At 33.3% G+C, this 14,938-nt stretch overlaps 1 protein-coding gene across 1 annotated transcript in view; it reads right to left on the bottom strand.

The window, feature by feature from the left end:
* Window positions 1-19: 19 nt before the first annotated feature.
* Window positions 20-14,938, bottom strand: part of LOC148954754 (small G protein signaling modulator 1-like) — a 149,086-nt gene continuing 134,167 nt past the window's right edge. Inside the window, exons 9-12 of the mRNA XM_089086499.1 lie at window positions 14,013-14,123; window positions 8,434-8,561; window positions 952-1,019; window positions 20-120 (exon numbers count right to left, since the gene is read on the bottom strand). Coding sequence (XP_088942625.1) covers window positions 20-120; window positions 952-1,019; window positions 8,434-8,561; window positions 14,013-14,123 — 408 coding nt within the window. The remainder of the gene's footprint in view (window positions 121-951; window positions 1,020-8,433; window positions 8,562-14,012; window positions 14,124-14,938) is intronic.

The following is a 14,938-nucleotide window of genomic DNA, read 5'->3' as shown; positions in this document are numbered from 1 at the left end:
TCACATGAGAATGACACTGTCACACTGGCTCTCGTATTTCCATGACTAACAGAATTTCGAAAGTGGCACCTTTCGTGGTCCTTATTGAGCTTTCAAATGGCACAAAATGAAACGTTTCAGCTGAAATAATGACCATATCTGGCAAAAATATTTGGCAGGAGAATAAAGGACCTTTGCTTTGTGCCTTAAGGGACCCCTTCCAAGGAATATTTTTCTGTCAGCAATTATTACATTAAAAACATTGATAATGACAACGTTTATTATTCTACTGGAAGAAGTCAGTTTATAGCCAATTCACTTTAAACGCTTTAAAACAAACGTAACGCCAATAAAATACAACGTTAAAACAGACGTTGTGTCAAGTCATTTATGCTGACACTGAAAAAAGGGTGAGTTTTGCTGCATGGAGATAATGTCATTTATTGTAGAAATAATTTTTTTTGCAGACTGTAACTGTCGAATGGGGTGGTTCCCAAAGCGACAACATTTGGGTACGAGAAACAAAAATTCTTTGGTTGCTTTTTAAATTGAAATAATTTAAAATTATTATATAATTTTTTTTATAGTTAAAATGACTGAATGCAAACGGTAAAAGACAAAATTTAAGAACGGCTAGTTTACAGATACAATCTTTTATGTTTTTTTGTTAAATGCAAATGTTTTGAACTTTAAAATTGCCGCAATAGTTTTGGAAGATACTGATCTAAATTTTAGGTTAAGCTCTAATATATTTTGTATTTTATTATGTAATCATATTTTTTCTAGTACCCCAAATTTTTTTAGAGTATTTCTGCAAATTTCGTTGGTCTAAATCACCAGTAATTTTACAGAGAAAAATGTGCCTTTTTAATGAAAATTATTTCCTTTTTATATTCCATGCAAGTTCCATTGATGCAGATAGCTCACAGAAATAACTTATAAATCAAAAGGCTTTAAAGTTATGTAACTTACCAGTCTGATGACAATGGAGATAGACAATTTCAGATATGGCTATAGCAAGGGCAAAATCCCAGAAATTCCTAGAAAAGAATAAATTTATTTTTAGCTTGAAAAATTATTTACGAACAAATTTATGGGCGCAAGAAAAAAACAAATTTATGGGCACAAGCACAAATTTATGGGCACCATCAAACCGCTTGATGATACATTTGTCCCTAAGGATATAAGCCGTAGATATAAAATGAACTTTAGTATGAATAATTATTTTAAGTTTTATTTGACTGAGTTTATCTGAGTTATATGTATCTGAATCTTTTAGTTCATGCACAGTGATAGGTAGTTGCAAACAAACTATTAGGGAGGAAGATCAATAGAGGTTTTGGTGAGGGGAAGGGGGATGAAGTCTAAAAAGTTCATTCTTAGCAAAATTTTCTGACTTTCAGTGGGAGGTGGTCCATATAGATCGTTGGGAAGGGGGAGAAAATAAAACTTAACCCTAACCTTCCTTCATATCGATGAATCTACAAGGACTAAGCCTTTAGAGGGTGACACCTTCCGTTATATCGCGGAAATATTCCTTATTTATATATTATATGTGTAACGTAAACTATTAGTTTCACATACTTACCTAAACAGAAGGGTCAGGTGAGGGGAAAATCTCATAAAAGAAGATTTGTCCAAACTCCTTGGAGTAAGTGAAAATGATGATCATAAGATTATTTTTTTTATTAATGTAACCATACTAACTTTTAGCCCCAAAAAAGTATTTTAAGTGTCGAACTCTTTCTGAGCTGATTGACATTCTCATTATGAGATTTTATAAGTATTATAAAATAATATTGTTATTTAAAAGTTAAACTTGAATTTAGACAAAAGATATTTAGGGAGAAGGCAGCCTTCTTCACTTTTAATAAAGCACCAGATAGGAGAGGTTGCAGAAACAATCTGTAATTAAAACTTGTCTTTTAAATAGAAACCAAAACTCTTGAAAATAGAATCTTCCTCAAATTGTATGTTCGCAAAGAATATTATTCTAACTTGATTCTATATATACAAAGTCATTGATGTTGAACTAGCTCAGCAACAGCTATTTGCGGATGATCATTTTCGTAATTTCAGAAAAAAGGGTAGCACCCCGAAAAGGTTGCAAAATTTATGAAACTTTACAATAAATTCAACATGTCTGAGGATCCCAAAGTTACAATGGTCAAGAATAAAGTAGCGGATCGCTGCGGAAACGAGTTTGTTTTTTAACTTGTTTTTCTATCCTTTGTTCTCTGAGATTAGCAGAGAATCTTGGAAGGACAGTGATAAACAGAAAAAAAAATACTATTGTTAATTAACCGAAAATTCAGCATCTAGAACGATTGGTGCAGGAATTTGGAAAAGGGCTCATTCAATCAAAAGTTGAATACTGGGCACTGAATCGGTACCCAAGTCGGTTGTCTTTAACTTATAAATCCGAGCAGCCTCTGGCTGGTTTCGGGTTATAAGCATCTAAAATCGAGATAGTTGATTGCCAAACTCCAGTGTCATAAGAAAGCCAGATGGCGTAGTGGTACCTTGCATATGTGGAAGAGAACAAATGGATATATTTTAGTCAAAATGAATTATTAATCGTTTTGTATTATATTTTCCACCTCTGTTGGGGAGGGAGAGGTCTAGCATCAACGAAGGTCTAGCATCAACATGACCAATTTTTTCTTCTATTTGTATGATCGACTTATTATTCCTTATCGCAGCAGTTTCAGCAAGGAATGATTCCACTTTCTTCCTGCACCCACGGAAAATATTTTGCCATCTACATTGCTTTATTGATTTTCTAAGGATAAAAACTGGTGATTACCTACATTAATTTTAGGCTTCCTTAGATTTCTTGGGCACCGAAACTAGCAACCAGTGGCCTTGACTTTAAGGCTTATGTTCCATGTGCAAGTTTTGACATTCTATTTTTCTGCTCTCTTGGGGTTTTAATACATTAATGAAAGCAGTGTCGTAAATTCGTCAAAATCCTGGGGGAGGGGGGACAAAGTTGGAGCAAGTTTTCCCAAATCAAGTAAAATGACAGTGAAAATTGAAAAATGAGCCATAAATTACCATATATGCAAAGATATACTAAACAAAACTGGCCTGTTTCTCTGGATGCTTGAATTATGCAGACTTATCTTAGTTTTTACAAGATTTTCTCACTGAAATTAAATTTCGGCTGGTGGTAGGGGGTAAACTGAGATCTAAAAGGGGCCTTTGCCCCTGCTCCATAGAAAATTATACCCCTGAAAGAAAGATAATTTTTTTTCATTCCATTCTGAGGCTCAGTTCAATCTATATACCAAAATAGTTGTTTAAAATTTTGTGAACAGCTTTTTTAGGTTAAAAATACATTCAAAATTGATAGCAAAATCGTTGAAAAAAGGAGCAATTATCCTATTTTTGAAGTAAGTTTACATCCTACTCTAAGAAAAATTCAAAATAATATCATAATTCTGGCTCAGAGAATGAATAAATCTTAGATTAATGGATCCAAAGATATAAATAATGGATCCAATATTTGGATCCAATAATGGATCCAAAGGTATCTTTTTGGTGCATGCTAGGTATGCTCTTCGCAAACAACGACAAACTTTCAAGCGACAAGCTTGCTACCTGTCCCTGCAAGGGCACCGGTAGGGGGGAAGGGGGGCATGGACCCCCCTGGAAATTTGGGACTATAAAGTAATTATAAGGAAACCAAACGAAAAAAGGCAGAATATGGAAAACCATTGAAAAAATATATGTCGCCCATCGTTGACTGCCTGCCAATAGATTTTGACCCTATAACAAATGTGTAATAGCCTAACTACTGATAACATTAAATTAAAGAATCAGCTATTTATGGCGATCCTAAATATGTATTTTTTATTTGTAATTAGTGCATTTATTAGTACACAAGAAAGTTCGTATAATTAAGGAAAACACAAGGAAAACAACTTAATAAGGGGCAATTTCGGTAAAAAATTGCCGTCAACTTTTGCTTCCATTGTCAGAGTACCCATGATCTGATGAAGCCACTATAATCAGGAATGTTTCCCCTGAACGAAATGCTGGGATTTTTTGTATTTTTCCCCCGAACGGATACGTTTTTTGTGTTTTATTATCATTTATATATTTTTCCAGGAGTAATTGTATTTATCTAGTTGTCACTTTGAAAAATATTTAATTTTTTACAGTTACGAAGTATAAAGGTGTCAAATACATTGGTTTTTTTTGGTATTCAAAATTAAATTAAACAAATTGAATTAAAAATTTTAATTTGATTTTCTTAATCTTAGTTTTAATTTTTTATATTGAACAAACTGCTTTGATTATACATTGCTTTTTATAAACATTTGAGTCTAAAGGCAGTAAATATTTTGGTGTTTGATATCCAAGTTCAAAACTGTCGATATTGTTAGAAAATTTCCGTCCTGCGCTTCGACATTGCTCAACAGAACTGAATGCTGGGATTTTATATCGTAGTTTTTGTAAGTAGGCAATTGTTTCTTGTATTTTTTTAATTAATTACTTTTTCGAGTTTTATATACTTTTACTTTAATTGACATACTTTTTTCATTTCCTTTAGAAAAATGAAATGTTGCTCCTTACTGAAAGTAAGGAGCAACATTAAAACTCAAAACAAACGAAAACTATTACGTATATGAGGGGGCTTGCCCCCTCCTCAATACCTCGCTCTTCACGCTAAAGTTTTTCGGCACTTTAAAAAAAACGTTACTTATTGTTCTAATTAAAGGACCCTTGTGTTTCAGTAGTTGTTTTTAAAGAATTGGCACACAATTTTAAATTTAGCGTAAAGAACGAGGGGATGAGGAGGAGAAACCTCCCTGATATACGTAATAATTTATGTTCGTTTTAATGTTGCTCCTTACTTTCAATTGAAAAAAATTATTTTTATTTAATTTCTGACCGTTTTTTAATAATGCCAGGATGTCTGGCTCCACCTCCGCGGAAAACCCTCCTCTGCATAGAGATATCCTCTGGGCAATTCAATCCTGGAGAAAATTTACCCCGGACAATTACCCTTAACATCTTCACGCCTAAAACTGAGTCGGTAAAGAGAAAGCAAGACATATAAAGAAACTTCGTATAGGAATTTTGGCAAACCCACTAAGTATAAAATCTCCCCTGAAAAGTTCACCACCTGGAAACTTCCCTCTCCGTGCAAAATTCTCTCCGTGTAAATCCTTACAGCAAAAAATTCTTCCTCCCCTCCCCACCCGAAAAATGTATGCATATTCCCAATATCAAATAAAACAATGGATAAATTTTATATTTTAAAACCTTTTCCAGGGGCTATAGGGGGTCATTTTATCTCTTAAGACATGGTTATTGGGAATTTGAACAATGCTGAAGAAACAAGCTATCTCAAAATTTTCATCGAACGACTTTGGGGAAAAGATGACGTAGGAGGGTGCCTAGTTGCCCTCCAGTTATTTTGGCCACTTAAAAAGGGAACTATAACCTTTAATTTCCAATAGAATTAACCCTCCCTCGACGGTCTAGGCCCATTGGGTTGATACGATCACCCCTGGCAAAAAAACAACAAACAAACGAATAAACACGCATCCGTGATCTTTCTTCTGGCAAAAATTACAAAATTCTACATTTTTGTAGAAAAGAGCTTGAAACCTCTATAGTAGGGTTCTTTGATACACTGAATCTGATTATAGTAGGGTTCTTTGATACACTGAATCTGATTATAGTAGGGTTCTTTGATACACTGAATCTGATTATAGTAGGGTTCTTTGATACACTGAATCTGATTATAGTAGGGTTCTTTGATACACTGAATCTGATTATAGTAGGGTTCTTTGATAAACTGAATCTGATTATAGTAGGGTTCTTTGATACACTGAATCTGATTATGAAATTTTCATTAAAATTACCTGACTTTGAGGGGGTCTTTCCTCCTTTTCTAGAAAATCAGACAAATTTTCTCAGATTTATATAGGCTATTTGTAAACAGCATAATAAGCCAATTCTTTTGATATATCAATTGGTATGAAAATTTTGTTTTTTAGAGTTTTGGTTACTATTGAGCCGGGTCACTCCGCACTTACAGTTCATTACCAGGAACTGTTCGATTACCCATCAAAATCCGAATAGATATCATTTAAATATTGATCGTTTTTTCTGTGTTGCCAAAAGTATTGCATTCATAAAACTTTATAGTTTCATGAAATGTAATCAAACAAATAGAAAAATGTTTTCAACTAAAGTAAGGAGCAAGCTCAAAACTTAAAACAAATATAAATTACTCTGTGTATAAGGGAGAATACCCCCTTCTCAACACCTTGCTCATTAAACAAAAGTATTTTAAGTGCTTTGAAAAATCTTATCTTTCCAATTGCAAATTTTCTGAAAAAAAATTGGAAAGACGCCAAACTTCACAATAAAGAGTAAGAAGCTAAGAAGGAGACAGCCCCCTTCATATAAAGAATAATCTGCTCAAATAGGTTTCAAATCTGTTCCTTGCTTTCAGTTGAAATACTCTTTTTTGTTTAATCTCTGATTGTTTTCCAAATCAATCCCAGGCCTAACCAAGATATAATTTGAGGTACAGGTCTCTTAAATCCCTGGTTAATTGCTTCTAAAATGTGTAAATCAATAATTGTACGTGCCTTCCTACGTTTAAATTTTCAATTTAAATTTTGGATAAAATTTGAATAGACTTAAAAAATTGGCGATGAACAGTAATTTTGGTAAAAAGTCCTTGTTAATATTTCTAAAAATTTAGGTTGGATGAAAAGGAGTACCATATTATTGTTTGTATGGATGGAAATTCTGTGAGACTTCTCATCTTCTACATAAATGAAACCATCACAACCTCTGCAACAGGATGTTCTTATCGATAAATACGTTACATACATTTGTTTAAATACATTGAAATACTTCATATAAATAGAAAAAGAAAAGAACACCATTTAAAACTGCTGAAAACTAAGTTCCTTGCTGTAATAGCCATCCCAAAGAAATTTCCTGCTGGGGTTGATGATGACCTGTCTTGCCTTTTCCACCTATGTTCTGGTAGCAATCGGAATGTACTATTTTAGCTGTACAGAGAAACAATCTAATTAATTCCTACTCCCCCTACCTCTTTCAACATTTATCTGAAGCCTCGTGAAGAGGAAGCAGTTTGTCCATTAAGACGTACTTTATTAGGAATCAGCCCTACCCCCATCTAAACAATGACTCATCCTCCCTCATTATAACTGATACGCAATTACAGATCGCCAAACATAGCCTAATTTCATTACAAATAAAGCGAATCAACTTGGCTGAATCCAGTGCTGCCATCGTATGGCATTACTTATTTTACAACTGGAAAGCCTAAAATATAGTTATTCAAACTTTTAAATCAATTAATTTTTCAGAGTTTTAAATTGATTGCAAATTCATCCTCTTCAGGGTAAAGTCGTAGTTTTGTGCCCTAAAATAGCAAGAAAAAAAGAATTTTCCCTCGTCTAATCTGTATGGTCACTTAAAAAAGAGCTTTATATTTACGTTTAAAAGGGTTCCCTCCCAATTTTCTTAAACCTTTAGTTTGATCCAAACACCCTTGGAAAAAAAACAAAACAAATAAACATGCATCGACGATGTTTCTTCTATATATAAAAAAAAAAAAAAAAAAAAAAAAAAAAAAAAAAAAAAGCAAAATTCCACATTTGGAAGTTAGGAGCTTGAAACCTCTACGGTAGGGTTCTCTGATATGATGTTTCTAATAAAGCTACTTTCAATAAGATCTCTTACTTTTTGGGGGGGGGGTTGCATGCAATTTAATTGCTCTTTTTGTTTGACAGTTTTTTCCTAAAAGTATGTAAAATAAGCTTATTCCTACGGGAAAAGATTCTGAACTATATTCCCTGTCACCAAACCACCACTGATATTTTGGCGTTTGCCCCCCCCCCCCCTGGAAAATTTTTTGCCGGCGCCCTTATGTCCCTGTAAAAAGACTCAGGAACTGACACGTCAATTTTACACCCTATGCGCCAGCAATTGCTCTGGAAGGATTTTTTTTTGTTTTATATTTTATACAAAGAAACAAATCCCAGGTTCCAGAGTATCAACTTAGGCAAAAAATCAAGAAGCAAAAAATTTCACAGAAAGGTTAAAAAAAGCAAATACAAGAAGCAAGCGAAGGCACAAATTCATGAGCTTGTTGGGAGAGGTAAGGTTTTTTTTCTATTTTGTTTTTGGAAGACACCAAATAAATATTTACCAAAGTGTGAAGAGGAGGGGGCAACCTCGTTTTTTTCAACTTATTTTTAAATGGAAGTACAAAAGGAAGATTTCGGAAAAATGTGGGAGCATGGAAATTACCCCTGCCTCTTACTGCCTCCACCTCCAAGTCAAATTGGCGTCAATGGAAGTTAGTATGGAAAAAAAAACAAATAGTTAAAGGAGATAAAATTACTATACTTGTTATTGATCACGAGCGGCTATTTGCAAAAAAAATCTTACCGTTTCTCATGGTTATCATTACTGTCAGGAACCGCACTCATAATTTGATTTGGAGTCCATTTCAACAGCAAAATTTGACAATCGTCATGGAGAGACAAATAACCTTGCAAAACTTCTGAACCGCCGACCTTGAAAATAGACAAAGCTTCCTCAAGGGCAATTTATCTTTCGAAAACAAGCCTTTCAAAACAAGTTTCGACGATGATTCGAGTGATTAACTTTGACGTAAGCCATGAAAAAATAAAGTATGACAGAAGAATGGAAATATAGGTACAAAAACAGCTGGAACTGTAGCTGTAACTCCTTTTTATGGCTCGAATACAGCTAATACTCGGCAGCAGTGAGAAAGAATCAACGCATCAGCAATATCAAAAAACTTAGAAAGAAACGTTTCTCACATGTATGCTTTCATTTACATCCCCCGCTTGGCATAGTAGAAATAGTCGAAAACTTTGAAGGGGGCTTATTTGATCAAAATTTAAATATAATATCACCCAATTTGAGAGCCGAATGGGATACGAAGGTACCTAACATCCCGTTAGTGACTTCTTTGCCTTTATGCACTCTGCAGCTTGAATGTCAACAAATCATTACTAATTTTGTTTAGATGAAAATCTAGCCCTTATGTAGTCTTAGGGAGAATTAACCCCACTCTTATTAGTGGTAATTTCTGTTCTGTGCTAACTTCTGTTAGGTTATTCATTTAATTGTCTATTTGTTTAAGGACTCTTTTATTCATTCAAAGCACTATCCGTTATACTTTACTTTTTACTGCTCAAAGCTTGGCTGTGCGGGAGCTGAAAAGTTTGTTCCCCACACAGTTTATTACAATGGTATATTTTTCTCTTATTTATCCATATTTGTTTGTACTGTGTTACAGTTTGGTCGTCGACATTCACTGGCCATTTGCATCCGCTCCAGTACAAATTATCTCTGTACTGCGCCCCACGTTGGGAATCATGGCGCTAGATGCATTAAATATATTATTCACTAAATATATAATTGTTTTTAATAATAATTTAGTTGGTACTACTTAGGTCCATATAACCAATATGAATCTAACCCCCTTGTGGATCTACACCTATTAAGGTTTATGTTCCATGTGCAAATTTCTGGTATGTTGTATTTTCGCATTTTTACTATTTCGTAAAGTAATTTGTACTTTACTGAAAAAAAATTCTTTTAAAGTTTATCACTTATAACTTTAAGAACACAAAAATTAATTAAGATTTTAAGAAATAAATATCAGCATATGCATATAAAACTGACAATGCACATTTTTTCAGTATATTCATTTGATTTTTTTTCAGTAAAGTACAAATTATATTCTGGCTTTTAGAAAGCATAGGGTTTAGAACCCTACTCAGATTAATTTCTGCTCGTTTTGAGTTTGACTTATTTTAATTTCTGTTTGTTTTGGGTTTTATTTATTTATTGATACTGATTTGTGGTAGTTGTATGCTTGCTAGATTATTTTGTTTTAATTTTATTAATTTTTGGTTTAATGGAGTTCTTTACCTTTTTTTTTGACATACTTTTTTTGTGGAAAAACTTTTTTTGATTAATTATAATTTCACAAAGAAACGGAATATTGTTATGAAACTATAAATGTTGAATTAGTTAGAATAGAACACCGGTTCCAATTACTACCAGATCTAAATTTTCTACTAGGTATATTGGTCCTGAAGTCTGGAGCAGGCTTCCGGCGGAAGTAAAAGGTAAGAAGGCCCATGAGGAATTCCGTGCTTCTTTGCGATGTATTTGTTTTAACCAGTATTGTAGACATGGATTGAGTGATTAGTTTGGGAGTAAGTATATGCTTGTGATTGTTAAAAGAGAAATTGATTTTTGTGTTGATTAAGGTGATTGTCGGTACATGAATGGAAGCATGATGAATCATAGAGTATGAGTGTGGGATTGCTATTAGTTCCCTATAAAAATGTATTATCTTTAGAATTGTTGATTAATTGTTTGGTAGGGGTGGGGGAGGGGAGGAGTCAGAGGGTTGTTTTTTCGAGGAAGTGTAGTTGAAGTGTCCTTTTTTTGAGTCGTCCCAAACACGCTAATATGCATCGGAACCTATTTTGATATTAAAAGTTAATTAAAAGTTATTGATATTTCAATGTTGTGTTTTTTTTTGTTTTTTTTTGTGTGTGACCCATTTGTTAATTAAAAAAATATGATATGAATTTATTTCAGCTTATCTTAGGTTTTAATATTGGTCCATTTTTTTCTTTGAAAAAACTTTATTGACGGCATAAAAAAAAAATGATACTGATAATATGGAATAGTAACAGCTGGGAGCTTTGGGTCCCTTAGTTCTTTGAATGACTATGCAGTTTGGCAACAGAATGAAAAATGTAATTTTAAAAGAAATATAAGAGAGTAGAAAGCATAAAAAAGGAAAAAAAATGAAGAAAACACTAGGCAATGAAGCTGAACATTTTCTTTATGGCTCAAATGTATACGCAGTTATTATTTGGCGACAGTGAGAAAATAAAACTTTAATAGCAATGTCCAAATGCAAAAAGAAAAAAATATTTGGCAAAAAAGCCATAAGTCCTCTTTGTAGATCGAATGATTACGCAGTTATTATTTGGCAACAGTGAGAAAGTAAAACTGTATTAGCAATATTAAACAGTAAAAAGAAACAAAAGAAAGAGAAACAAAAGCAAGATAAATAGTCAAATAAAGCTAACTATCTTTATGAATCGAATGAGCATGCAGTCAATATTTAGCAACAGCAAGAAAATACAACTTTACTCGTAGTATCAAACCGTTTGTCCAGAAAAGGAGTAATTGCAATTTCAAATTTGAAAATATTACATTTGTGAACACTCTAGTTGGAAACAGAGTTGAATGGCGAACTGAAGGAAAATAGTGGTTTGATATAACTGGCTATAGTTATGAACAAGCCATGCAAAAGAATATAGCCAAAACATTAGTTACAGAATCACGATTTTTTATTTTTGACATATTTTATATTTACAATATTATTCCTTACATTTATGTAATTTATAAGGATATATTTTATATGAATATATAATAATAATATGTTAGTATGAAATATTGCAATAATGGTATTATTCTATATTATATAATAATATGATTTATATGATTTTGTGTTTATTGTTTTTATATTCTTGTAATAATAATATTTTATTCTTTGCTCAGAAACTGTAATTTCAAGAGCAAGAATTTTGAAAACCCTGATGTTCAGCAACCTTTTTAAATAAATAAATAAATAAATTTTACATAAGGTATACTTCATCCCAACATTGAAATCGCAATAAAGTTAAAAACACAATTTTATGAATTTGTTTCCCCCCTACCCCTGAGAAAATTTCAATATTATGTTACATAATTCCGAGACAGTTTGTGATGTAACAGTTAATATTATCTAAGACAAATAACGGAAAATATGTTTTATTTAAATTTTCTTAACAGTCAGATTTTATCTGAACTTAATATCCATTAAATTTTACAGTTTAAAATGCTTCTTTGGGACCGATCAAGGAAAGACAACTTTTGACTTCAAAAAGGTAATTGTTCCACCGAACGACACTTAATCGATCTCTTGTTGTCGTCAGAATGACGTTGTTACATTGGTGGAATTTACACAGCAAAGGAACTATACGGAGCTTTTAAATAGAACATCCAACTTTCTCTCTATCTATCAGTGCTGGGCGATATTTCGATTTTTCGATATATCGATATATCGATTTTTTCACTTTCGATATTCGATATATCGATATCGATATTTCGAAACCGTTTTTGGCCCCGATACACTCTTGTTTTTGCCAAAGTTAAATAATGAAAATCGTAGATAAAGAGTATTTTGCATCATTTTTTTTATAAAAACTTGGAATAATACAACATTGAACAATGAAAAAACCAACTTCGATTATATGAAAGAATATCACGAAAACCGAGACATGAAACTACTTGGGCTCAAGAAAAAAACGCGGCTATATTTGGCTATTCAAAAACAGCAACATGTCAATGTTTTTCCCAGAGAGTCAGTTTCGCCGCTCGGTGATCAACTGACCGGCCTTGGAAAAAACTCTCTCAGTAGGGACACTGGTGGCGGGCACAGACATGAATTTCATGGCAACCTCGTACAGATATTTCTGAGAGCCCATGTTGCAAGAATTCCACCACTTGAGTGGATCCGTTTTTCTTGGAACTACAGATTCCCTGTTAAAAAGCTGCAGAGCCATGATAGACTCGGCTGCTGTCGAACCACGTCCTGAGTTGACTACCAAAACTTCGTCATGTGAGCCCCACAAACTGTCATGAGTCTGTCGATGCTGTGTCGCGGGGTTTGTGACGGTACTTGTACCTGCTGCTACGGATTCAGCAGGTAGCAAGGCCAAATCCATCTCTCTTGCTATTTTGCCCTCAACCGAGACAAGATTGTCAGGGGAAATATAAATTTTCTTGAAACGCGGATCAAGGTATGTGGCAATCGTCACGGGTGTGACCTGACCGAGGCTTATAAACCTAGCTTGAATTTTCTCCATCAAAGCCTTTGGGAGGTCCTCGGTGACATTTGAAAATCCACCACAATCAACCTGAACAAGGTGGCGTCTCAAAATCTTGAATAAAGGCAGGACTTTTGAGATGGAGGGATAGCTTTCAGAAAAGAGCTCGATTGTTACCTCGTCAAAAGGTTTAAGTACCGCGATCACGTTTGAAATAACATCCCACTCACTTTCAGTGAGTAGGAGATCTACTTTACCGAGAAGCGCCAGCCAACTTGTTACTGGCTCTTTCAGGTCTTGTAGACTACGCAACATTATGAGGAGCGAATTCCATCTAGTGGTCACATCAGGTTTCAGTTTTTTGGTGCAAACATTGTCAATAGTGATCTGAACCTGGCGCAACTTGTCGGCAGCTACAACACTACGTCTGAAAAAGCTGACTATGTTCCTAGCTTTTTGGACAAGAGGTGACAAGTCAGCAGTATCATCAATACCACCCCTCACAATCAAATTCAGAGTATGTGCGAAGCACGAAACACGTCTCCAGCCTTTACCTACAACAGATGCAGCATCCTTTACAGCCCGTTCCACATTTGCTCCATTATCGGTAACTACAGCTACAAGCTTTTCCTTAATCCCCCACTCAGTAGTATATATATATATATATATATATATATATATATATATATATATATATATATATATATATATATATATATATATATGTTTTCTATTATATATATATAATATAAATTATATTTATATATAATCCTAAAACTGTAGTTAACTCCCGTTGAAATCGAACAGATAGCAAAAAAAAAATGACAGCGCTTTCCAATGTGGCTTTGTGATCCAATTGATCGGCTAACTAGTCGAAAATCTTGAGGGGGATGGGCTTCTATCATAACACAATCTAAGAGGAAGATTTCCGGCTATGACTCCTTTCACCCGCCTCCCAAGATCTTAATTTTTTTTTTATTATATCCTATACAGTTTGGTCTCTATAATACGTCTCTTTGTTTGTTTTTTTTACCAATTGTTTGTTTTTTTACCTATAACTTTCTACACATATCTTCTTTAACTATAACTACTTACCGGTAGAACTCCAACATTATTCTTCCCATAAAGGAGGGTACTCTTACTATTCTGGTGCAATGAAGTCACATAGTCTTGAGCTGTGATTGAAGGATTGCTATTAGATTTGCCCTAAAAATAAAACGAAGCTGAAATTACGCTTGATTATTATTTCTAAAAAGGGCTACATAATTTTGAGCTGTGATTGCAAGATTTTTATTAGATTTAGTCAAACTCAAAACCAGCAGAATTTAATCTGAGTAGGGTTCTAAACTCTATGCTTTCTAAAAGCCAGAGTATAATTTGTACTTTACTAAAAAAAATTCTTTTAAATGTTTTCACTGTTATATCTTTAAGAAATCAAAAATTCGCTAAGATTTTAAGGAATTAATGTAAGCATTTGTAAATTAAAGTGAAAATGTACATTTTTTTCAGTAAAATCATTTGAATTTTTTTTCAGTAAAGTAAAAACTATACTTTGGCTTCTAGATAGCATGGGGTTTAGAACCCTGCTTAGATTAATTTTTGCTCGTTTTGAGTTTGACTTATTTGAATTTCTGTTTCTTTTGGGTTTCGTTTATTTATTGATACTGATTTGTGGTAGTTATATGCTTGGTAGATTATTTCATTCTATTTTTGTTCATTTTTGGTTTAATGGAGTTCTTTACTTTTTTTGAAAAACTTATTTTGTGCAAAAAGTTTTTTGATTAATTTCTAAAAATCTTGAGCTGTGATTGAAGGATTGCTATTAAATTTGTCCTATAATTGAAACAAAAATGGAATTACACTAACTTATTATTTCTAAAAAAAAGTGACATAATCTTGAGCTGTGATTGAAGGATTGCTATTAGATTTGCCCTAGACATGAAACAAAGATGGAATTACATTTAAATATTGTTTCTAAATTATTATACACAATTGTATATAATTTATACAATAACACAATT

Source organism: Artemia sp. Qi Xiang Cuo, chromosome 3, assembly GCF_049724085.1.
Source record: "Artemia sp. Qi Xiang Cuo chromosome 3, ASM4972408v1, whole genome shotgun sequence".
Classification (NCBI taxonomy): domain Eukaryota; kingdom Metazoa; phylum Arthropoda; class Branchiopoda; order Anostraca; family Artemiidae; genus Artemia; species Artemia sp. Qi Xiang Cuo.
The sequence above is the reverse complement of the archived record's forward strand: the minus strand, read 5'-3'. Positions and strand labels throughout refer to the sequence as shown.